Below are 24,087 nucleotides of genomic sequence, written 5' to 3'. Positions count from 1 at the left end.
ACCTCAATCTCATGCCTCTCTGGAGGCAACATAATTACATTAAGTAAGCTCCTAATGTTGGTCGCCAAATGCCGCCCCTTAACAAACCCCGTCTGGTCCTCCCCTATTACCCCTGGGACGCAGTCTTCGATCCTTGTGGCCAGGATCTTCAGCAATAGTTTGGCATCCACATTTAACAGGGAGATCGGCCTGTACGACCCACAGTTTTCCAGGTCCTTATCCCGTTTTAAAGTAAGGGAGATCGACGACTGTAAACATCCCATTCGTTGCCCACCGGGTCCAAGACTGTATTCCCGCCTGTGTCCTTCACTTTCCCAATCTCTCTCGCCGCCTCCTGCTTCCTCAACTGGTGCGCTAACATCCTGCTCGCTTTCTCTCCATAATCCTTTACCGCCCCTCTCGCCCTTCGCAACTCCGTACCTCCTACCTCCGTACCCGTGGATAACAACCCGAATTCCATTTGTAAACTCTGGCATTCCTTTAACAGCCCTTCCTCCAGGGCCTCTGCTTATCTCCTGTCCACCTGCAAGATTTCCTCCACTAGCCTTTCTATCTCCACCCGCTCCACCTTCTCCATGTGTGCCCGAATTGAAATAAACACCCCCCTGACGTCTGCTTTCAGTGCCTCCCAAACCTTACCTGCAGAAATCTCCCCCGTGTCATTAATCTCAACATGCACCCGGATGGACTTCCTCACCTGCTCACACACCTCTTCCTCCACTAACAGTCCCACATCCGACCTCCAGTGCAGGTGCTGGGCCCGCCCCTTGCTCACTCGTAAATCCACCCAGTGCGGGGCATGGTCCGGCACCACTATTGCCGAATATTCGACATCTACCACACCTGCAAACAACGTCTTATCCACTGCGAAGAAATCTATTCTGGAGTACACATGGGAGTAAAACGGAAATTCTTTCGCCCTCTGCCTACCAAATCTCAAGATGAGTGTTTGGTTGTAGGGGTCAGAACAAGTCCGGCTAAAAGACTGTTGACCCTCTTGGCCTCTGTACTCTTTAAGAGGTCAAACAGTTTACGTTCTCAAACAAATGCTCAACACTATAACTTATGATTCCACATGTTTTTGTCACATAAACTTCAATAAAATACGCTATGCATGCAATTCTTATTCTTTACTAATGGTCAGAATTGTCCCAAGACACTCAGCTCTGGATATTTAAGTAGATATTACCCCGTATAAGTACTGGCGAGGTCCTTCCTTTTCCGGAGGTCTTTTGTCACCGAGTCCCAACTCTGGGTGTTGCATCTGTGATCTTCATCCCATGGATTATGCTAGAGAAATGGCCTCAGCTCGATTTTTGTGCGTGTTCCATGGAAGGGATTGTGCCTTTCCCGCCATTAACAATTCGGCTCTGAGAGAACAACAGGCCGAATTACCTAGTTTTCCTAACCACATCAGTTTGTTATGCAACCATTGTTTTCTGACTGTCACAGTTGTGAGACGCATTGCTTCCCAACACCACACACCTCCGTCACTGCCACAAAATCTGGCCATCAATCCTTTCTTTCCACCACTTGCCTTCAGTCAACCAGATTATAGCTTCTGCAAATTTCTCTTTTACCATCTCCAACAAGCTGTTCGTTATGCAGCCATTGTTTTCCAATATGCAACGTGAACTTGTACCTTGTGGTTTCAGGATGTTGAATTCTGTCTGGGTCAACACGAGCTTTAATGAGGTCTGTGGTCTAGGTGTTGCATTCTGTCTGGGTCAACACGTTTTGGACGAGCCTCGATGACGTCTGTGGTTTTTTAGGTGTCGATTTGTGCATGGAGTTATTTCCTGTATACCTCTATTTTTGCAATTTGTGATCTTTTTTGGATATGTCAATTCAAAGCTGACCATTTTTCCATCATGCTTGCTGTTAGCCTTTTTGCGTGATCGGGGCCGTACTAGTACACCTTAATTTTAAGGAGGGTCTCAAAGGCCGGTAATGAATGGTCTGTTGGAGATGGTAAAAGGGAAATTTCCAGAAGCTATAATCTGGTTGGCTGAAGGTAAGTGGTGGAAAGAAGGGATTGATGGCCAGACCTTGTGGCAGGGACGGAGGGGTGTGTAGTGTTGGGGGTGCGTCACACAACTGTGGCAGTCAGAAGAGCAGAGAGCTTGTTGGATGGGTGTGGAACTGGAGGATGTTGCAAAGGTAGGTTGGCTGAGACCGTCAAGGCTTATGGGAGTGGACAATGGCAGGCTGGCTAGGAAACCATTGAAGGAAGTGAGTCCATAGCTGAGGGAGAGGAGCATGGATGTTTGCACGTAGGATGTCTTGAAATTTTGAATGACAGTCTGTTTTTAAAAAGAGACCAATTATTGAATTAATTAAAGTAATGTATGCTATTCTGGCTTTCGTGGTTTTCTGGTATACTGTTTTGAGTAGAATATGCCATTACTATAGATCTTATAAACTACTATATTGAAGTCAATAATAATAAATGCATTAAAGGAACTTTTAATGTTTTTTTTATATGTACTACATTAATTAAAAAAGAGATCCAGTTTGTCTCTTTGGTAGGTAAAATTGCCCTATCTGTAACATGTTTTTATTTTGTGTTTTTCAAACAGAATTGAAACACAGAAATCTCAAACAGAAGCCCTTCCTCAGCCCAGACCAAGATCCAGAGGGGAGGAGGGTGGGAAAATTGGTATGTGGAGGAGAACTTCATTCAAAAAATGAGGACTACTACACTTTTGGTTAGTGACCTACATTATCTTGCTGCTTATTGCCCTGCCCACCTATCCCTCTGCCCATGAATCTCAGAATAAATTGGTGCAATTTAGGGTGTGACTAAATAGGAGTTCTAACAGAGGAAGACAATTTATCAGACTATGCATTAACAACTAATTTTCGGCTGTTAGAGAATTATTGTGCATGGAATGTGGACATGGTACATATCAGTTACCATAAGGGCATCAAATTCCACTCTGTCAGTCAACAGTTAATGATGTTAAGATGACTACAGACAATGTTGCTGACTTTTGATTTATATTTTTGTGTTCCAAGTTCTTGATTTCTGAAGGTTTTGTTGGGCCCATTATCGAGGTGTTCTTAGGTTTGATTGTGGACTTGGACATTCTTCTGGGAATTGGAGAGGAGGGTATCCTCGGTACTTGGGGATCCTGTCCTCAACTCCCCCTTAACTGACATTGTTTAGATAAAAGAATGGCAGTTGCAGCCCTTGATTGCGCCAGAGTGCTGTTGAACAGGCCCTGGTGTTTGACTTTTTTGTGTGCTTGTGTAGGTCTGGTCTTTGTTATATGACAGATTAGAATATGTATATGTGTATGCATGCACACCACATACTGAGAAAAGTAATCTGTACGGCTCATGAAATATTGACCTTTATCTTGAGGGGGTGTAGGATACAAGGGGTGGCAGATATGAAGGTTGGTTGAACCTTATTTCAAGTACTGTATTCAGTTCTTGGCATTGCACTGCTAAAATGTTTGTATTGGCTTTGTGGGGGTGGGGGGCTGCAGTGTAAATTCAGAAAAGTAATGTGGGGTTAAATTGTTAGGCCATTAAACTAAGTTTTGTACTCCCTTGAGTGCAGAGATTAAGGGTTTATCTTATTAAGATGTTCAAATTGGTTAAAGGGATTAATAGGTTAGATAGAGATAAACAAATTTGTCTGGTGGGAAAGTCCAGAACAAAGGGAATGTAATGTAAAATTTAAGCAAAGCCACTCTGTTGTGATGTCAGCAATCGCTTTGTCACACAAAGGATTGAGAGAGTCGGGAACTCTCATCTCCCAAAAGGCTTTTGAGGTTGATCAATTGAAAATGTTGCTAGACTTTTGTTAGGCAAGTGTATCAAATGTTATGAAAACAATTGAGAGTAGATGGATTTGCGATACAGATCTACCATGGTCTAATTGAATGGCAGAACAGGCTGAAAGGGCTGAATGGCTAACATTTTTCTTTGCATATCTTTTTGCAAAGAGAAAGGAGACCAATGTGTTTTTCAACTGCAGGATGTAATTGCATTTTTTTTCTGCGCAAGCTTCTCTGAAAGTAGGTGAGATTTATTGGATCAGTCTTCTCTTCTCAAAAAGAGGAAGTACATTTTGATGAAACTGAAAAAGTCTGTTCAGGTGCTAATTTTCCTTTTGCATTTGTTATTGTAGCAAATATTTGATGTTTAAAGTCAGGCTGGCAATTTAAGAGTGTACTCTGGGCAGCACGGTGGCAGAGTGGTTAGCATTGCTGCCTCACGGCGCCGAGGTCCCAGGTTCGATCCCAGCTCTGGGTCACTATCCATGTGGAGTTTGCACATTCTCCCCGTGTTTGCGTGGGTTTCGCCCCCACAGCCCAAAAGATGTGCAGGATAGGTGGATTGGCCATGCTAAATTGCCCCTTAACTGGAAAAAATGAATTGGGTACACTAATTATTTTTTTAAAAAGAGTGCACTCTGCAGCTACTAGTTTGAGATTAGTCAGCAAACTCCATTTCTTCTTGATGTGCCATCCCCTATATCCAGCTAGAAATGAACTGTACCTATTTCGGAGAGAACTTTGCATTTGTTTTGATGCTTGCAGGAACAATTAGAAATTAAAATGTTTCAAGCACCGGGATGAGAGACTCTCAAACCTTAAATATTTTTTTAAAATAAATTTAGAGTACCCAGTTCTTATATTTTTTCTATTAAAGGGCAACTTAGTGTGGCCAATCTACCTACCCTGCACATAATTGGGTTTGTGGGGGTGAGACCCACGCAGACACGGGGAGAATGTGCAAAGTCCACAAGGACAGTGACCCAGTGCTGGGATCGAACCTGGGTCCTCAGCGCTGTGAGGCAGCAGTGCTAACCACTTTGTCACCGTACCTCCCTCCTCTCAAAACTTAAAGTAAGGGTAGGTAGACTGTCAGAAAGTCAAATGAACCCTCTAAACAATTTAGAAACATGGTTGATTCTGTACGGGAATTGCCCTCTGATATGGTGTCAAACTGAGCATTGTGAGACTGCATCCTCTATGCTATCTCAGTTGAGTCAGGATTGAGTAGGAATTGGATGTCAGATTCATTCTACCAACTTTAGTAGTGGTGCAAAGTGAAAATTACTTTACATCAATCATTAACTATAGTGAAAATGTACTGAGAGAAATATTCTGCTCATTATTGTTTAATGGGGGTGGATACTTGGTTTAAATTTCTAAAATACTTAACGTTTTGGTTTATTTTTTCAATGATAGTGATCAATGTTGCGTTTCAAAATGGGAAATCGCCTCCTAAACTGCTTCAGAAATTGCTCTGAAGAAATGTAGAGGGCGGGACATTGAGACGTGGTGTGTAGTAATCTTGACCACCTGCATTCGGAGTACCTATTTACTCTAAAAATGCACTGTCATTGTTACCTACGTTTACTCAACTGTTGTGAAGGGAAGCCAGCCAAGAAGTTCCATGTTGATGCATATTTTGACATTTCGGTGACATTTGACCTGAGGTTTAAATTCCGATAGTTGCATTGAGAATCAATGATTCAAAGTATTTCTGTTTTTGTGGGATCTGTTGTATGCTTATAATAGTTACTGTGTTAAACTGTAGTTATTGTGTTCACTGCTGCTTGGTTATGAAATATTTATAGTCAGTTCAGTCTGAACACATCTGGTCTGTCTGGTAAAATACTTCTTGAAGAAACAGTTTTTACAAATGGACTTTCTCTTCTGCAAAATTTACAAAAGAGAAATGACACAGAATCAGGCCCAAACAGCCATGGCAGTGTTTACTTTCCACTCAAGCTTCCTCCAATCTTTTCTCATCTGGGTGTGGAATGTCCCACTGGGTTAAAGGAAAGCATAAAGGACTGCCTCCAATTGCAGATATTTTGAATTGTTTGTGACGTTGCAGTTCTAAAATGTCTTTAGTACTTAAACTTTCCCTGGTAAAATTAGTTTTAAAGCAGAACTAAAGAAGCAATTACATGTTCTTAATTGCAACTTTCCAAGCTTGCTTTTTAGAGAATTCTACTCATCATATTCTCTCGTGCAATGAAAATATGAAGATTGAAATTAACTTTCTCGCATCTAAAGATCTAAGCAAGACGTTTAATGTAATTTATAGCCTGTTTGGAGATTAATTAACTTTCACCCAATTTAGCTAAATTGGGTGATTATGGACTGTCATTCCGGAATCAAAATATTGTAGTTTGTAAGCTTTACTTCAATGTGACCTATATTGAATTGGACAAATTACTTGAAAGCAGTTTCAAAAAAATCTTAGTTGGTTGCAGGAGCACATCACAAAGATGGTACCGCCCTTGTGAAACATGCATGGTCAGATTTCCTCTAGTGATGGTCAAAAATAGTATTAACAAGAGAGGATAAGCCCTAATAGTTTGCTTTAGGATGTTCTTTTAGAATCAGTAAACAAAAGTACCTCGGTTACTGTTGCTACAAATGTCCAGGATGCTTGTAAATTAGCTTCTTTAAGGAAGGGAATCATAGAAATAAGAATAGGCCATTCAGCCCCATAAACCTGTTCCATAATTTAGCTACGTCATGATTGATTTGTCTATCAGCTTGAATTGTGTACTTAAGCTTCATCTCCTTTGCTATCTTTACTTAACAAATATCTCTTGATCCTAAGTCTTGAAAAATTCACCCGGCCCAGCAACCTTTTGAGGAACTGAGTTCCAAATGGATTTTTCCTTCCTGGAAAAGGTCTCAGCTGATTTCACCCCTCTTTCCATAGTTCCAGTCTTCAAGTCTGGCATGGTCATCCCTTTCCTCAAAACAAAACCATTCCTATCTGTTCTTGCAAAAACTGCCCCTTCTCCAAAGCCTTTGAATGTACTGTTACCTCCCAAATCCTTACCTCCCAAATCCATGCCTTTTTGCCAGAACTCGGTGTTTGAATCCCTCCAATCCGATTTCTGATCCTGCCACAGTATAAAAGTCCCAAATGACATTGTGTGACTGGTAATGGTATGTAATCTCTCCTAGTCCTGTCTGCTGACCTTGACAAGCTTACCACGATTCTCCAATGCATTTCCACTACCATCCGGATTGAATGGGATTGCACAAACCTGGCCTTATTCTCATCTATCTCATTGTTGCCAGGGTACCACTTGCAGCGGCTTCGGTTCTTGCTTCTTTACTTCTGGGGAATGACTTCCAGTGGCAGTATGTAGGGGGCAGATGACGTACACGAGGTGGCTTCTGCTTGGGTATTGTACTTTTAGCCCAGTTCATGAGGGTATTTTTGTTTAAGGAGCCACAAGGGAAATGCCCAGAAGGACCAGGACAAAGAAACTTGAAAACAGAAGTTTGTTAATGGAATCGGAGGCTTCTTGGGGCTGATGGAAAATGGCATGGGCAGCTTTTGGGACTCCGGCCACTACACTAATGGCTGAGATGCTTGCTGCCGATTTGGAGAAATGTTCCAGAAATCAAAATATTAGAGTTGTGCGTTTGCCAGAGGGGATGGGAGGCCCAACTCCTACAGAATACCTTGCGAGGATGTTTGGTGGGGAGGGTGGATTCACATCCCCTCCCGAGCTGGATTGAGCCCACCGGACACTCTGATAGAAATGCGTCCCAACAAACCAATGCTAGCAGATATTGTTTCACAGCTTCCAGGAAAAAGAATGGGTCCTGAGATGGGCTAAGGAACATACAACTATAAATGGGAAGGCTTCACCATCAGGCTCTATCAAGACATTGATGCGGAGCTGTCAAGGAAGCGGGCGCGATTAACAAGGCCAAATCCACCATGTATAAAAGTGGAGTTTGATTTGGATTGTATACCCGGCGTAGCTCAGTGACTTTTGAGGGGAAAGACTATTTTTGCGATGCGCTGGAGGAGGTGGATTATTTTGTAAAATGATATGGGCTGGGAGGTTTTTGAAGTTTTTGGACATTGGGGGTGAGCATGTGGATATGCGGAGTTGTTGGGATTACTTGTACACGTTTGAATTTCTTTGTTCTTGTGTGGGCTGAGTGTTTTGAAAGTTGGATTTGGGTGGGGAGAGGGTTTAATGTTATGGGGGTTTTGCTCTATGTGCAATAACTGTTATGAGAAATATATATAGCTCGGTGTTGGAGGACTATGTTTTAAGGGATTTAAAAAAAAAAAAATACTTTGGGTCTTTTTTCTGTGAGCATTTTTCTTCACTCTCAGTTGGTGCTGCCCTGCTAGCCAAAAGGAGCGAAGCGGTGGGAGTGACTGTAGCTCATTATTTTAGTTTTGTTTTAAATAATGAGCTTAGTGTTTTTGTTTTATTTGAGGTTAAGGTTAATAGAAGTAGGTTTTAATGGTTATTTTTCACCTTACTGTTCTTTGTGTATATTTGGGTGTGGTATTGTTTGGAGGTGGAGGGAAGGGGGTGGGGGCCAGGGTAGTTTTCTGGCGGTGACTACAGATTGTTCTTTGTTTCATCTTGCTGGTGTGTTTGGTGGCCATCTTGGGTGGGCCTGGTGTCTGTACTCTCTTGGTGGAAATGGCTAGGTGGGGTGGGGGGGGAAGAGGGAGAGCCTCTCAATTTGTTTGGTCACCTGGAAGTAAGGGGGGTGAATAGCCCAATGAAATGGTTGAGGGTATTTGCTCACCTTAAGTTTGAATGCTTATGTGTTTCTGCAGGAGACTTATTTGCGGGTCAGGGACCGAACAGGATTGCGGAAGGAGTGGTTGAGACAAGTTTTTCATTCAGGCTTTGATGGTAGGGCCTGGGATGCAGCAATTTTAAATGATAAAAGGGTTAAATTTTCAGCTGCTCGACGGACCCTAATGGTAGACATGCGATTGTTACTGGGTCCTCAGTGGTCCAGTTAATGTTTATGCTGCAAATCGGGACGATACGGGTTTTATTAACAAGCTGCCAGCCTCCATTCCTGATTTGGACTCCCATCAGCTAATCATGGGGAGTGACTTAAACTGTGTTCTGGATCCGAGGACGGACCGATCCAAGCCCAAATCTCTGATTCAATCAGGGGTGTCAAAGTCGTTGTTGGCGGACAGGATTTCGCAAACACATGTCCTCCGCATAGGGGAATATGTAAAATTTAATAACAGCGACTTTATCTCACCTACGTTGTGGGAAGCCCTTAAGGTGGTCATCGGGGGGTGAGGTAATTTCCTACAAAGCATGCATGGAAAGGACTGCGAGGGCGGAGCAGCAGAGGCTGGTGGACTCCATCCTTGAGGTAGACTTATGGGTGACATGGTGGCACAGTGGTTGGCACTGCTGCCTCACAGCACCAGGGACCCGGGTTCAATTATGCCCTCGGATGACTATCTGTGTGGAGTTTGCATATTCTCCCCGTGTCTGCGTGCGGTTCCTCTGGATGCTCTGTTTCCTCCCACATTCCAAAAATGTGCAGGTTAGGTGGATTGGCCGTGATCAATTGCACCCAAGTATCCAAAGGTTAGGTGGGGTTACAGGGATGGGGCAGGGGAGTGGGCCTAGTTGGGGTGCTCTTTCAGAGGGGCAGTGAAAACTCGATGGGCCGTATGGCCTCCTTCACTGTAGGGATTCCATGACCAGTACCGCTTGGCCCTAACCTGGAATTGCTTGCGAGTAGGAAAAAGCTGCAGATGCAATTTGAATTACTATCAGTAAGTAAGGTGGTGTTATGGGTCAGGGTTTAGAGAATCCCAAAGTGTATCATGGCGTTCACCTGACCCACAACTTTTCATAGATTGTGGTATGGGGAGCACACGGCTCACTCTGCAGGTATGATACAGCAGAAATGGACCAGTATTTTTTAAAAACAAAACAATGTTTATTCTATGAATTCAAGTTAACCTTTCTAAAACAAAGAGTGAATATCTTAGCAACCAGTAAATCAAATACACCCCCCAAAGAATACAAAACTAAGTAATCTGTATGCTGTCCTTTTCACCCGGAAGACTTAACAAACCTTTAAACAGAAGCACATCAGAGTTTACATTCAATACTGAAAACATTGAAAATTCTGAATTCACCAAATGATTAAGAGATAGTCCTTCATGGCAGAGAGAGATCAACAGTACAGCCGCTTTTTCTGACTTCAGCTGCAACACACTGAAAAACGAAACCAAAAAGACAGAGACACACCCAAGCTTTTCTCAAAGTGAAACTAAAAAGCAGAACCAGATCTCAGCTCCACCCACACTCTGACATCACTGCAGTAACATGAGCAGCCAAACATTTCTTAAAGCAACATTCTCATGAGAGCGGTGAGCCAGCTTCGACGTTCGAGGGGGGTATTTTATGAAGATTGGGAGAAGGCCAGTTGTCTTTTAGATCATGAGGCGGCAGGCTGCTTCCTGGGGGATTGTGCAAATAAAGGACTGGAGTGGCAGTTTTGCTTCCATCCCACCTAAGGTCAACACGACTTTTGAAACATTTTATCAGGATCCCTATAGATTGGAGCCCCTGGAAGGGAGGTCGGTCATGGCGGAGTTTTTGGATGGGTTATCTTCCCATTGGTGGAGAGGGAGAGGCAGGAAGAGTTGGAATCCCATAGGGCCCTGAAGAATTTATGAAGTGCATTGGGTTAATGCCGACGGGTAAAGCTCCTGGCCTTGATGAGTTCCCCGTTGAGTTTTTTAAGCAGTTTGCAGGACATTTGATCCGTTTGATATTAGATATGTTTAATGACACCCTGCCGGAATTCATTGCCCATTACACTTGCGAAGGCCTCTATTTCCCTGATCCTTGATAAGGACAAGAACACTACGAAATGTGGATCGCTTCGACCCGTTTTGCTTTTGAATGCAGACTCTAAATTGCTCACAAAAGTGGTGGCACTACCTCCCAGAGGTGATCTCTGAAGACCAGATAGGATTTGTCAAGGGTCAGCAATTATCGGCCATTGACATTCTTGGGAGGTTTGGTTTTGGGCAGAAGTTCAAATCCTGGGTTTGTTTACTGTATAGGGCCTTACCGCTAGTGTTCGCAAACTTGCCTTGAGCTTGGGTTATTTTCGACTGAATACTTTGCTTTAGCAATTGAACTGCTGGCCATAGCACGAAGATCAACCAGTAAGTGGAAGGGGATAAATCGTGGAGGAAGGGAGCATAGGGTAGCCTTGTACGCAAACGATCTGCTTTTTTATATTACCCACCCAATATCCACTATGGATGAGATAATGAAGCTGGGCGGCATGGTAGCACAGTGGTTAGCACTGTTGTTTCACAACGCCAGGGCCCCAGGATCGATTCCCAGCTTGGGTCACTGCCTGTGCGGAGTCTGCACATTCTCCCCGTGTCTGTGTGGGTTTGCTCCAGGCGCTCCGGTTTCTTCCCACAAGTCCTGAAAGATGTGCTTGTTCGGTGAATTGGACATTCTGAATTCTCCCTCGGTGTACCCGAACAATCGCCGGATTGTGGCTACCAAGGAATTATCACACTAACTTCATTGCAGTGTTCATGTAAGCCTACTTGTGACAATAATAAGGATTATTATTATTATTTAGGTGTTTTGGCCCCTTCTCTGGGTGCAAGTTGAATTTGGACAAGAGCAAATACTTTCCAGTGATTCTCCCAGGGAGGCGAGCCGATCTGGGGATGTTGACTTTTCGCCCTGCCAGGGCTAGTTTTCATTATTTGGGAATCCGGGTGGTACACGATTGGGCCTCGCTCCAGAAATTAAATTGCACAAGCCTGGTTAATGGGGTCAATTCTGACTTGGGGTAACCTCCCCCTGTCTTTGGTTCAGACTATTAAAATGAATGTAACCTCCGGAGGTTTTTACTTTTTCAGTGTCTCCCCACTTTTCTCCCCAAATCCTCCTTTGTCAAATTTGTATCCTCTTTAATTTGGGCGGATAAGACCCCAAGAATCCGTAGGGTGTTCCTCCAAAGGGATAGACAGTCAGATGGTCCAGATTTGTCCAATTTATTGTTTTATTATTGGGATTCCAATATTGAGAAAGTACTGGGGTGTTTCTTTAAAAAAATATTTTTATTAAGGTTTTTATAAATTTTTTATTAAAATAGCATTAACAATGATATCAACATGGTACAATAAACATCCCCCCCCCCCCCATCCCAATATCTTCACACCCCCCAACCATAAAACAACAATCTGCCTCCCCCCCCCCCCCCCCCCAAACTTTGGAATACTGCATCTGCTGACATTTTAATTTTCCCCAAGAAAGTTGGCGAATGGCTGCCACCTCCGGGTGAACCCGACCATTGACCCTGTTAAGGCGAACTTTATCTTTTCGAGACTGAGAAACCCAGCCATGTCACTAACCCAGGTCTCGACATTCGGGGGGGCTTTGAGTCCGTCTCCGGGCTACCAGGGAGGCAAAGGCCAAGACGTCAGCCTCTTTCGCCCCCTGAACTCCCAGCTCTTCCGACATTCCAAAGATCACTACCTCCGGACTCGGCACCATCTGTGTTTTAGCACCGTGGACATTGCCTTAACAAAACCCTCTAAGCTTCGGGCATCCCAAAAACATGTGGACATGATTTGCTCAGCAAGCTCGCACACCCATCCTCTACCCCGAAAAACTTACTCCTCCTAACCGCTGTTATGTGTGCCCGGTGGACTACCTTAAGTTGTATCAAGCTAAGCCTGGCACATGATGAGGAGGTATAACCCTGCTTAGGGCATCCGCCCACAGACCTGCCTCGATCTCTCCTCCTAGCTCGTCCTCCCACTTGCCCTTAACTTCCTCCACCGGAGTTTCCTCTGCCTCCAAAAGCTCCTGGTAAATATCTGAAATCTTCCCCTCTCCCATCCAGGTACTGGAGACTTCTCTATCCTGTATCCCCCGTGGCGGCAGAAGCGGAAAGGCCGCACCTGCAAATACCTAAACCCGATCTCTGCTGGCAATTCAAATTTTTCCTCCAAGGCTTTCAAGCTGGGAAAGCTCCCATCTATAAACAGATCCCCCATCCTACTAATTCCTGTCCTTTGCCATCTCTGGAACCACCACCTAGCCTACCCGGTACAAACCGATGATTATTATAAATCGGGGTCCAAACCGATGTTCCATCCACTCTCTTATATCTCCTCCATTGCCCCCAGATTCTCAGAGCCGCCACCGGACTTGTGGAGTATTGGGCCGGCGAGAATGGAAGAAGTGCCGTTATCAGTGCTCCCTAACTGGTGTCTTTGCATGACGCCGCCTCCATCCGCTCCCATACCGATCCCTCCCCCACTACCCACTTCCTAATCATGGCTATATTAGCCGCCCAGTAGTAATTGCCGAGGTTCGGCAGTGCCAACTCTCCCTCCCCCCGACTGTGCTCCAGCAACACTTTCTTCACTTGCGCGGTTTTACCCGCCCACACAAAGCCCGAAATAACCTTATTCACCTGCTTGAAAAGGCCTTTGGGGTGAAGATGGGGAGGCACTGAAAGACAAACAGAAATCTGCTGCTGCTGCCTTCTTTTTCCCATTCCGTCTATCTTTCTGCGAGGTATTCGACGAACGGTTGCCACCGCCTGGTGAACCCTTGAGCCGACCCCCTTAGGGCGAACTGAATCCGCTCTAGCTTTATAAACCCCGCCATGTCATTTATCCAGGTCTCCACCCCCGGGGGCTTGGCTTCTTTCCACATTAGCAATATCCTGCGCCGGGCTACTAGGGACGCAAAGGCCAAAACATCGGCCCCTCTCGCCTCCTGCACTCCCGGCTCTTGTGCAACCCCAAATATAGCCAACCCCCAGCTTGGTTCGACCCGGACTCCTACTACTTTTGAAAGCACCTTTGTCACCCCCATCCAAAACCCCTGTAGTGCCGGGCATGACCAAAACATATGGGTATGATTCGCTGGGCTTCTCGAGCACCTCGCACACCTATCCTCCACCCCAAAAAATTTACTGAGCCGTGCTCCAGTCATATGTGCCCTGTGTAATACCTTAAACTGAATCAGGCTTAGCCTGGCACATGAGGACGACGAGTTTACCCTGCTTAGGGCATCTGCCCACAGCCCCTCCTCGATCTCCTCCCCCAGCTCTTCTTCCCATTTCCCTTTTAGTTCATCTACCATAGTCTCCCCTTCGTCCCTCATTTCCCTATATATATCTGACACCTTACCATCCCTCACCCATGTCTTTGAGATCACTCTGTCCTGCACCTCTTGTGTCGGGAGCTGCGGGAATTCCCTCACCTGTTGCCTTGCAAAAGCCCTCAGTTGCATATACCTGAATGCATTCCCTTGGGGCAACCCATATTTCTCGGTCAGCGCTCCCAGACTCGCGAACTTCCCATCCACAAACAGATCTTTCAGTTGCGTTATTCCTGCTCTTTGCCACATTCCATATCCCCCATCCATTCCCCCCGGGGCAAACCTATGGTTGTTTCTTATCGGGGACCCCCCCCAAGGCTCCAGTCTTTCCCCTATGCCGTCTCCACTGTCCCCAAATCTTCAGTGTAGCCACCACCACCGGGCTTGTGGTGTAGTTCCTCGGTGAGAACGGCAATGGGGCTGTCACCATAGCCTGTAGGCTAGTCCCCCTACAGGACGCCCTCTCTAATGTCTTCCACGCCGCTCCCCCCTCCTCTCCCATCCACTTACTCACCATTGAAATATTAGCAGCCCAATAATACTCACTTAGGCTCGGTAGTGCCAGCCCCCCCCTATCCCTGCTACGCTGTAAGAATCCCTTCCTTACTCTCGGGGTCTTCCCGGCCCACACAAAACCCATGATGCTCTTTTCAACCCTTTATAAAAAGCCTTCGTGATCACCACCGGGAGGCACTGAAACACAAAGAGGAATCTCGGGAGGACCACCATCTTAACCGCCTGCACCCTCCCTGCCATTGACAGGGATACCATATCCCATCTCTTGAAATCCTCCTCCATCTGTTCCACCAACCGCGTTAAATTTAACCTATGCAATGTGCCCCAATTCTTAGCTATCTGGATCCCCAGGTAACGAAAGTCCCTTGTTACCTTCCTCAACGGTAGGTCCTCTATTTCTCTACTCTGCTCCCCTGGATGCACCACAAACAACTCACTTTTCCCCATGTTCAATTTACACCCTGAAAAATCCCCAAACTCCCCAAGTATCCGCATTATTTCTGGCATCCCCTCCGCCGGGTCCACCACGTATAGTAGCAAATCGTCCGCATACAAAGATACCCGGTGCTCTTCTCCTCCCCTAAGTACTCCCCTCCACTTCTTGGAACCCCTCAACGCTATCGCCAGGGGCTCAATCGCCAGTGCAAACAATAATGGGGACAGAGGGCATCCCTGCCTTGTCCCTCTATGGAGCCGAAAATATGCAGATCCCCGTCCATTCGTGACCACGCTCGCCACTGGGGCCCTATACAACAGCTGCACTCATCTAACATACCCCTCTCCAAAACCAAATCTCCTCAACACCTCCCACAAATAATCCCACTCCACTCTATCAAATGCTTTCTCGGCATCCATCGCCACTACTATCTCCGTTTCTCCCTCTGGTGGGGCCATCATCATTACCCCTAACAACCTCCGTATATTCGTGTTCAGCTGTCTCCCCTTCACAAACCCAGTTTGGTCCTCGTGGACCACCCCCGGGACACATTCCTCTATTCTCATTGCCATTACCTTGGCCAGGACCTTGGCATCTACATTTAGGAGGGAAATAGGTCTATAGGACCCGCATTGTAGCGGGTCCTTTTCCTTCTTTAAGAGAAGCGATATCGTTGCTTCAGACATAGTCGGGGGCAGTTGTCCCCTTTCCTTTGCCTCATTAAAGGTCCTCGTCAGTACCGGGGCGAGCAAGTCCACATATTTTCTATAGAATTCGACTGGGAATCCATCCGGTCCAGGGGCCTTTCCCGCCTGCATGCTCCTAATTCCTTTCACCACTTCTTCTACCTCGATCTGTGCTCCCAGTCCCACCCTTTCCTGCTCTTCCACCTTGGGAAATTCCAGCCGATCCAAGAAGCCCATCATTCTCTCCCTCCCATCCGGGGGTTGAGCTTCATATAATTTTTTATAAAATGTCTTGAACACTCCATTCACTCTCTCCGCTCCCCGCTCCATCTCTCCTTCCTCATCCCTCACTCCCCCTATTTCCCTCGCTGCTCCCCTTTTCCTCAATTGGTGTGCCAGCAACCTGCTCGCCTTCTCCCCATATTCGTACTGTACACCCTGTGCCTTCCTCCATTGTGCCTCTGCAGTGCCTGTAGTCAGCAAGTCAAATTCTACATGTAGCCTTTGCCTTTCCCTGTACAGTCCCTCCTCCGGTGCTTCCGCATATTGTCTGTCCACCCTCAAAAGTTCTTGCAGCAACCGCTCCCGTTCCTTACTCTCCTGCTTCCCTTTATGTGCCCTTATTGATATCAGCTCCCCTCTAACCACCGCCTTCAACGCCTCCCAGACCACTCCCACCTGGACCTCCCCATTATCATTGAGTTCCAAGTACTTTTCAATGCACCCCCTCACCCTTAGACACACCCCCTCATCTGCCATTAGTCCCATGTCCATTCTCCAGGGTGGGCGCCCTCCTGTTTCCTCCCCTATCTCCAAGTCCACCCAGTGTGGAGCGTGATCCGAAATGGCTATAGCCGTATACTCCGTTCCCCTCACCTTCGGGATCAATGCCCTACCCAGCACAAAAAAGTCTATTCGCGAGTAGACTTTATGGACATAGGAGAAAAACGAGAACTCCTTACTCCTAGGTCTGCTAAATCTCCACGGGTCTACACCTCCCATCTGCTCCATAAAATCTTTAAGTACCTTGGCTGCTGCCGGCCTCCTTCCAGTCCTGGACTTCGACCTATCCAGCCCTGGTTCCAACGCCGTATTAAAATCTCCCCCCATTATCAGCTTTCCCATCTCTAGGTCCGGAATGCATCCTAGCATCCGCCTCATAAAATTGGCATCATCCCAGTTCGGGGCATATACGTTTACCAAAACCACCGTCTCCCCCTGTAGTTTGCCACTCACCATCACGTATCTGCCCCCGTTATCCGCCACTATAGTCTTTGCCTCGAACATTACCCGCTTCCCCACTAATATAGCCACCCCCCTGTTTTTCGCATCTAGCCCCGAATGGAACACCTGCCCCACCCATCCTTTGCGTAGCCTAACCTGGTCTATCAGTTTCAGGTGCGTTTCCTGTAACATAACCACATCTGCCTTAAGTTTCTTAAGGTGTGCGAGTACCCGTACCCTCTTTATCGGCCCGTTCAGCCCTCTCACGTTCCACGTGATCAGCCGAGTTGGGGGGCTTCCTACCCCCCCCCTTGTCGATTAGCCATCACCTTTTTCCAGCTCCTCACCCGGTTCCCACGCAGCTGTATCTCCCCCAGGCGGTGCCCCCCGCCCATCCTCTCCCATACCAGCTCCCCCCTCTCCCCAGCAGCAGCAACCCAGTAATTCCCCCCTCCCACCCCCCCCGCTAGATCCCCCGCTAGCGTAATTACTCCCCCCATGTTGCTCCCAGAAGTCAGCAAACTCTGGCTGACCTCGGCTCGCACCGTGCGACGCCCCCTCCTTCCTGCTTCTCTATTCCCGCCATGATTATCATAGCGCGGGAACCAAGCCCGCGCTTCTCCCTTGGCCCTGCCCCCAATGGCCAACGCCCCATCTCCTCCACCTCCCCTCCTCCCCCCATCACCACCTGTGGGAGAGAGAAAAGTTACCACATCGCAGGATTAGTACATAAAACCCCTCTTTGCCCCCCACATTCGCCCCACCACTTTGTTCGAATGTTCTTTTTAATAACCCGCTCATTCCAGTTTTTCTTCCACAATAAAAGTCCACGCTTCATCCGCCGTCTCAAAGTAGTGGTGCCTCCCTCGATATGTGACCCACAGTCTTGCCGGTTGCAGCATTCCAAATTTTATCTTCTTTTTATGAAGCACCGCCTTGGCCCGATTAAAGCTCGCCCTCCTTCTCGCCACCTCCGCACTCCAGTCTTGATAAACGCGGATCACCGCGTTCTCCCATTTACTGCTCCGAGTTTTCTTCGCCCATCTAAGGACCATTTCTCTATCCTTAAAACGGAGGAATCTCACCACTATGGCTCTGGGAATTTCTCCTGCTCTCGGTCCTCTCGCCATCACTCGGTATGCTCCCTCCACCTCCAGCGGACCCGCCGGGGCCTCCGCTCCCATTAACGAGTGCAGCATCGTGCTCACATATGCCCCGACGTCCGCTCCCTCCACACCTTCAGGAAGACCAAGAATCCTCAGGTTGTTCCTCCTTGCGTTGTTTTCCAGTGCCTCCAACCTTTCCACACATCGTTTCTGATGTGCCTCCTGCGTCTCCGTCTTCACCACCAGGCCCTGTATATCGTCCTCATTCTCGGCTGCCTTTGCCTTCACGACCCGAAGCTCCCGCTCCTGGGTCTTTTGTTCCTCCTTTAGCCCTTCGATCGCCTGTAGTATCGGGGCCAACAGCTCTTTCTTCATTTCCTTTTTGATCTCTTCCACACAGCATTTCAAGAACTTGTTGTTCAGGGCCCCATATTAAACTGCCACCTTCCGACGCCATCTTGGTTTTTGCTTGCCTTCCTTGCCGCTGTTCTAAAGGATCCACTGCAATCTGGCCACTCTCTCCTCCTTTTTCCATCCGTAACCAGGGGGGATTCCCTTCTGGTTTACCGCACAGTGTTTTTAGCCGTCAAAATTGCCGTTGGGGCTCCTATCAAGAGCCCAAAAGTCCGTTTCACAGGGAGCTGCCGAAACGTGTGACTCAGCTGGTCATCGCCGCACCCGGAAGTCCCTTCCTTGTCATTCTAAGCGGCAGCTCTCCCAGTCTCTTCTCCTGTCCTCTTGCATGGATCGAGAACATCTCGCTTTTCCCCATGTTCAATTTATACCCTGACAAATTGCCGAATTCCCCCAGGATTCGCATTACTTCCCCCATCCCCTCCAACCGGTCTGTAATATACAAGAGCAGGTCATCTGCGTAAAGCGAGTCCCGGAGCTGAACCCCCCCCCCCCCCCCCCCCCCCAAAACAACCCTTCCCAGTTTCTAGGCTCTTAACGCCATGGTCAATGGCTCTATGGCCAGAGCAAACCACCCCCCCCCCCCCCCCCCCCCCTGAACCAGCCTATTCCAGTTCCCAGAGGCCCTTAACGCCATAGCCGACGGCTCTATGGCCAGAGCAAACAGTAACGGGGAGAGGTGGCACCCTTGCCTCGTCCCTCGGTATAGTTTAAAGTACCCCGACCTTAGCCGGTTCGTACGCGCACTCGCTACTGGTGCCTGATAGAGCAACCGCACAGAGTCAATAAAGCCCTCACCAAACCTAAACCTTCCCAGTGCCTCCCACTCCACTCCACCCGATCAAAAGCCTTATCCGCATCCATCACTACCTCCACCTCCCCTCCTTCTGAGGGCATCATAATAACATTTAGAAGCCTTCGAACATTGGCCTTGAGTTGCCTGCCCTTTACAAATCCCGTCTGGTCTTCCCCTATCACCCCCGGGACACAGTCCTCTATCCTTGTGGCCAGTATCTTAGCCAGCAGTTTGGCGTCCACATTCAGTAGAGAAATTGGCCTGTATGATCCGCATTGCTCCGGATCTTTCTCCCGTTTAAGGATCAATGTAATCGAGGCTTGCGACATTGTTGGGGGGAGGACTCCCTTCTCTCTTGCTTCATTAAATGTCCTCACTAGCAGTGGGCTCAATATCTCTGAAAACTATATATAGTATTCCACCGGGTAGCAGTCAGGCCCCGGGGCCTTGCCCGACTGCATGCCCTCCAGCCCCTTGATTATTTCCTCAATCTCAATTGGGGCTCCCAGCACTTCCACCAGATCCTCATCTACCCTCGGAAACCTCAACTGATCCAAAAGCTGCCTCATCCCCTCCACCCCAGCCGGAGGTTCCGACTCATATAATTTACTATAGAAGTCCTTAAACACCTTCACCCCCGCTGGGTCCAGGACAGTATTCCCGCCTCTACTCTACTTTACCTATCTCCTTGGCCGCCTCCCTTTTCCTGATCTGGTGCGCCAACATTCTGCTTGCCGTTTCCCCATACTCATAAATCACCCCCCTTGCCTTCCTCAACTGTTCCACTGCTTTCCCTGTGGTTAACAACCCAAACTCCGCCAGTAACCTCAGCCGCTCCCTCAGTAGCCCCGCGTCAGGAGCCTCTGAGTATCTCCTGCCCACCTGGAGTACCTCCTCTAAGCCCGTTCCACCTTTTCTCTGGGCCCGTTTCGAGATTAATTCCCCTCTGACCACTGCCTTCAGAGAGTACTGGGGTGGTTTAGTGATCCTAGTTCCATATGGGGGCAAATGGAGGCGAGTTCTTATCGGGGCAGTGCCCTGGGTGCTTCAGTAACTGCCTTGCTGCCATACTCTCCTGCAAGATGTTCTTCGAATCTGGTAGTGGGATCCATTCTGAAAATCTGGAAGCAGTCAGGACAGCATTTTAAATTTAGCTCCATGCCTTTGCTGGATCCTATCATACTCCTTCCTGTGTTCTGGTCTTGATTCAAGTTAATAAGCTTTTGGGCCACATTCTTCAACACCATATCAGAGATACTTAATGTCGAACTGGAGCCATGTCCGTTGGGGGTAATAGCCGTGTGGCAAATATGAGGTCATACACTTGACTTAAAAAGGTACTTTCTGATTCGCGAAACAGTGGAGGTCCAAAGACTTGCTGGTACAGGCACATTGGTCATTAATGTTATGAACGGGCACAGAAAATAATCAAAACGTCTAATAGAATGCGGGCTTTTAGATCAGGAGGATAATACTTGGAGTAAAAATCTGGCTTCTGCTAGGCTTTCGGGGCTAAATGGCCCATTCCTGTTTGTATATTCCTAAATGTCACACTTCTTGTCCAGCATCCATATTGGATGGGTGGAAATGTACTTCAACTAAATATTGTGAAGATTCATAACCAGTGTTTTTAAATTGTGCCCAAAACCCAAGCCAATGACTCGAGGCAGTTGTCACCTTAATGTCGCATTTGATCCTAAGATGAGCATCTGACCCCATATCAGTTCCATCAATAAGGCTGCCGATTTCCACCTCTGACACTGCTGATTCCAGTCTTGCCTCATCTTGTGCTACTAAAATCCTCATCCATTCCTTTGTTCCCTGAGGACTTGACTATTCAAATGCACTCAGGCCAGCCTCCCATTTCCTACCCTTTGTAAGCTTAAGGTATTCAAAACACTGCTGTCCATGTCCTAATTCTCAAACGTGTTCACCCAGTTGTTTTTTATCTCTATTTTGGCATTTTCAACCTTGTTTCAAACCTATGACTGTGCCCACACCTATCTCTGTAACCTCCTTCAGCTCAACACTCCTCTTGAGGTATCTGCATTCTTCCATTTATGAGCATCCGCAGTTTTCATTGTTCCAACCAGCTTTCAGCTGCTTGGGCCCTAAGCTTCGGGGGTTCTGTTCCGAACCCTCCTGCTTCTCTTCTCTCCTTTAAGACAATGTTTAAAACCTATACTTTTAGCCAGGTCTTCTGTTCCAATGTCTCTTGTTGTTCGGTTTTATTTTTGCTTGATGTCGCTCCTGTGACGTTTTACTCCATTAAAGATGAAATATAGACAGGCAAAGTGTGTGTGTGTGGGGGGGGGGCGGGGAACTAAAATTTGGCAGATGGAGTACAATGTGGGAAAATGTGAACTTGTTCACTTTGGCAAGAAGAATAGAAATGCAGTAAGCTATTTAAATGGAGAACTTGGTGGTATAGAGGGATCTGGATGTCCTGGTAGATATAATTGCATTAGAGGCAGTGCAGAAAACATTCATTTGATTCTCTCCTAGGATGAGGAGCTTACCCAATGAAGAAAGGTTTAACAGTTTGGGCCTATACCCAATGGAGTTTAGGAGAATGAAAGGTGATTTTAGTGAAGCATATAAGATCCTGAGGAGACTTGATAAGGTAGATACTGGGAGGATGGTTCCATTTGTGGAGCAGACTAGAACTGGGGCACAGTTTTAAGAATAGGAGGTTTCCCTTTTATGACTGAGATTAGGCGAATCATTTTCTGAGGATCATTCGTCTGTGGCATGCACTTTCCTGAAAAGTAGTGGAGGCTGGATCATTGAATTTATTCGAGTGTTTGATAGACTTGGGTTTGGATTGGTGGTGGGGGGGGGGGGGGGGGGGGGGGGGTGCTGCAGACAGCAAAGTCTCATTGAGACCACAGCTAGATCAACTATACTTTATTGAATAGTGGAGCACATTCTCGGGGCTGAATAACCTATTCCTGTTCCTACTGTTATGGGCCAGGGTTTAGAAAACTGCAAAGTATATCATGGAGTTCATCTGACCTACAACTGTTTATTTTGGTTATGATGAGCACAAGGGCCTACTTTTAAGGTGTTATTCAACAGAGGCCTTAAGCACTTTTAATCAAAATCAAAGTTTATTCTACCAATTTAGTTACCATTTTTATAAATACACACAGTAAACATTTTTATCAACTACCAACATAAATACCCCACACAGCTAAAGTACTCTTATGTATAACCCTTAATAAATTTCCCCCTTAAGCTGTTCCAATTTAATAACAAGATCCCATAAACCAGAAACCCCTTTTCAAAGATGTGGCCCAGCACACAGCACTCAAGACCTGGTTTGGATATTCTTGTGCCCTTTCCAAAACAGCAGGTTTGAATTCCTTCCAGAAAACAGTTTCTTTTCAAGTTATCAAGCAGCCTGGAAGCAGCTTTTAAAATGCAGACACTTCTTTTTCAACCAATGCAGAACAAACCAGTTCAAAACCAAAACGAAAGTAAAACTCAGCCACAGCCCAGCTTCACCCACACAGTGACATCACTGAAGCCATGTAATAAGAGAAAAACATTTCTTAAAGGGACACTCCATGACACTATATAAATACAAGATGTTGTTGCATAGCTTGTTAACCGTTGGAGAGGAGGAGCACACCCTTGTGAGTGAGGGATATTATGTTATTTCATTTGCTGCCACGTAGTTTCAGATGTGAGCTCATGTACAGAGGTGAGATGAGACTGATACAAAGTAGTCTACTTTGAATCAAATGTATGAATTTACGAACAGGACAGTTTCATAGTGAGATAGCCTCTCCATCACATCTCTTTCTTTCACTATCTGTGTTTCTTTGCCTGTCTGTCTCTCTTCCTTTCTGTGACTAGCTCTGTTTTATATAAAAAGATTGACTGCAAGAGAAAGCTCTGATCTGCCCCTAACTTTTCCAAAGTTTGCTGTGTCAAGATTGTTGCACTTCTGATAGCAAGTTGAGGAAGAAACCAGAGCCATTCTTTACTTGGATTTATTCATAGTGAAGTATTACAGGTATATATCTCCTGACTCCACTCTCGTCTTGTGTGAGTAAGTACCTTTTTGCAAATGCTCAAGTAACAATCCAGTTAATGCCCTCCACCTCAGTTGATACAATGAACAAAGCTGACAGGGGCAGCACGGTAGCATTGTGGATAGCACAATTGCTTCACAGCTCCAGGGTCCCAGGTTCGATTCCCCGCTGGGTCACTGTCTGTGCGGAGTCTGCACATCCTCCCCGTGTGTGCGTGGGTTTCCTCCGGGTGCTCCGGTTTCCTCCCACAGTCCAAAGATGTGCAGGTTAGGTGGATTGGCCATGATAAATTGCCCATAGTTTCCAAAATTGCCCTTAGTGTTGGGTGGGGTTACTGGGTTATGGGGATAGGGTGGAGGTGTTGACCTTGGGTAGGGTGCTCTTTCCAAGAGCCGGTGCAGACCCGATGGGCCGAATGGCCTCCTTCTGCACTGTAAATTCTATGATAATCTATGACTGCATCAAAAGAGGCAACACGTGTCCTGTGATACTTGACTGATCAGTGAGTACCCTGGCAGAGTTCAGTACATGAAAGTAATTTTTTTGCTCGGATGTGAATGTACCCAGCGAGTTGCTATTTTCCCCAAACTGATGATAAAATGCAAAAGCATGCAATTTGATGTTTTTTTTATTCTGGAATACACTTGGCCATCATTCCAGGGACCATGTAAGTTTAACTACTAACTGAAACAAACCTCATAGCTGTTCTGTAAGAATATAAATCTCTTCTAGACAATGTAAGTTGGTTAAGATGCCAAAATGTACTTTTCATGCCAATGCAGAAATTTGTGTTCATCAACTTTAATGGAAGACAGTAGGCTAACACACAAATCCCATGGGTCATGGTGTAGAGTATTTTAAAGAAGTAAACTTGAATGTGAAGTAGAATTGAGGCGACATGCACTGATGTAA

The 24,087-nt window shown here is 46.5% G+C and overlaps 1 protein-coding gene across 2 annotated transcripts in view; it reads left to right on the top strand.

Moving 5' to 3' along the window:
• Positions 1 to 24,087, top strand: part of map2k4a (mitogen-activated protein kinase kinase 4a) — a 259,462-nt gene that overhangs the window by 71,684 nt on the left and 163,691 nt on the right. For both annotated transcript variants that reach the window (XM_072483113.1, XM_072483114.1), the window contains exon 2: positions 2,580 to 2,708. In XM_072483113.1, coding sequence (XP_072339214.1) covers positions 2,580 to 2,708 — 129 coding nt within the window. The remainder of the gene's footprint in view (positions 1 to 2,579; positions 2,709 to 24,087) is intronic.

Source organism: Scyliorhinus torazame, chromosome 18 (genome assembly GCF_047496885.1).
Source record: "Scyliorhinus torazame isolate Kashiwa2021f chromosome 18, sScyTor2.1, whole genome shotgun sequence".
In the NCBI taxonomy this organism is placed as follows: Eukaryota; Metazoa; Chordata; class Chondrichthyes; order Carcharhiniformes; family Scyliorhinidae; genus Scyliorhinus; species Scyliorhinus torazame.
This window is presented reverse-complemented; position numbering and strand designations above follow the sequence as displayed.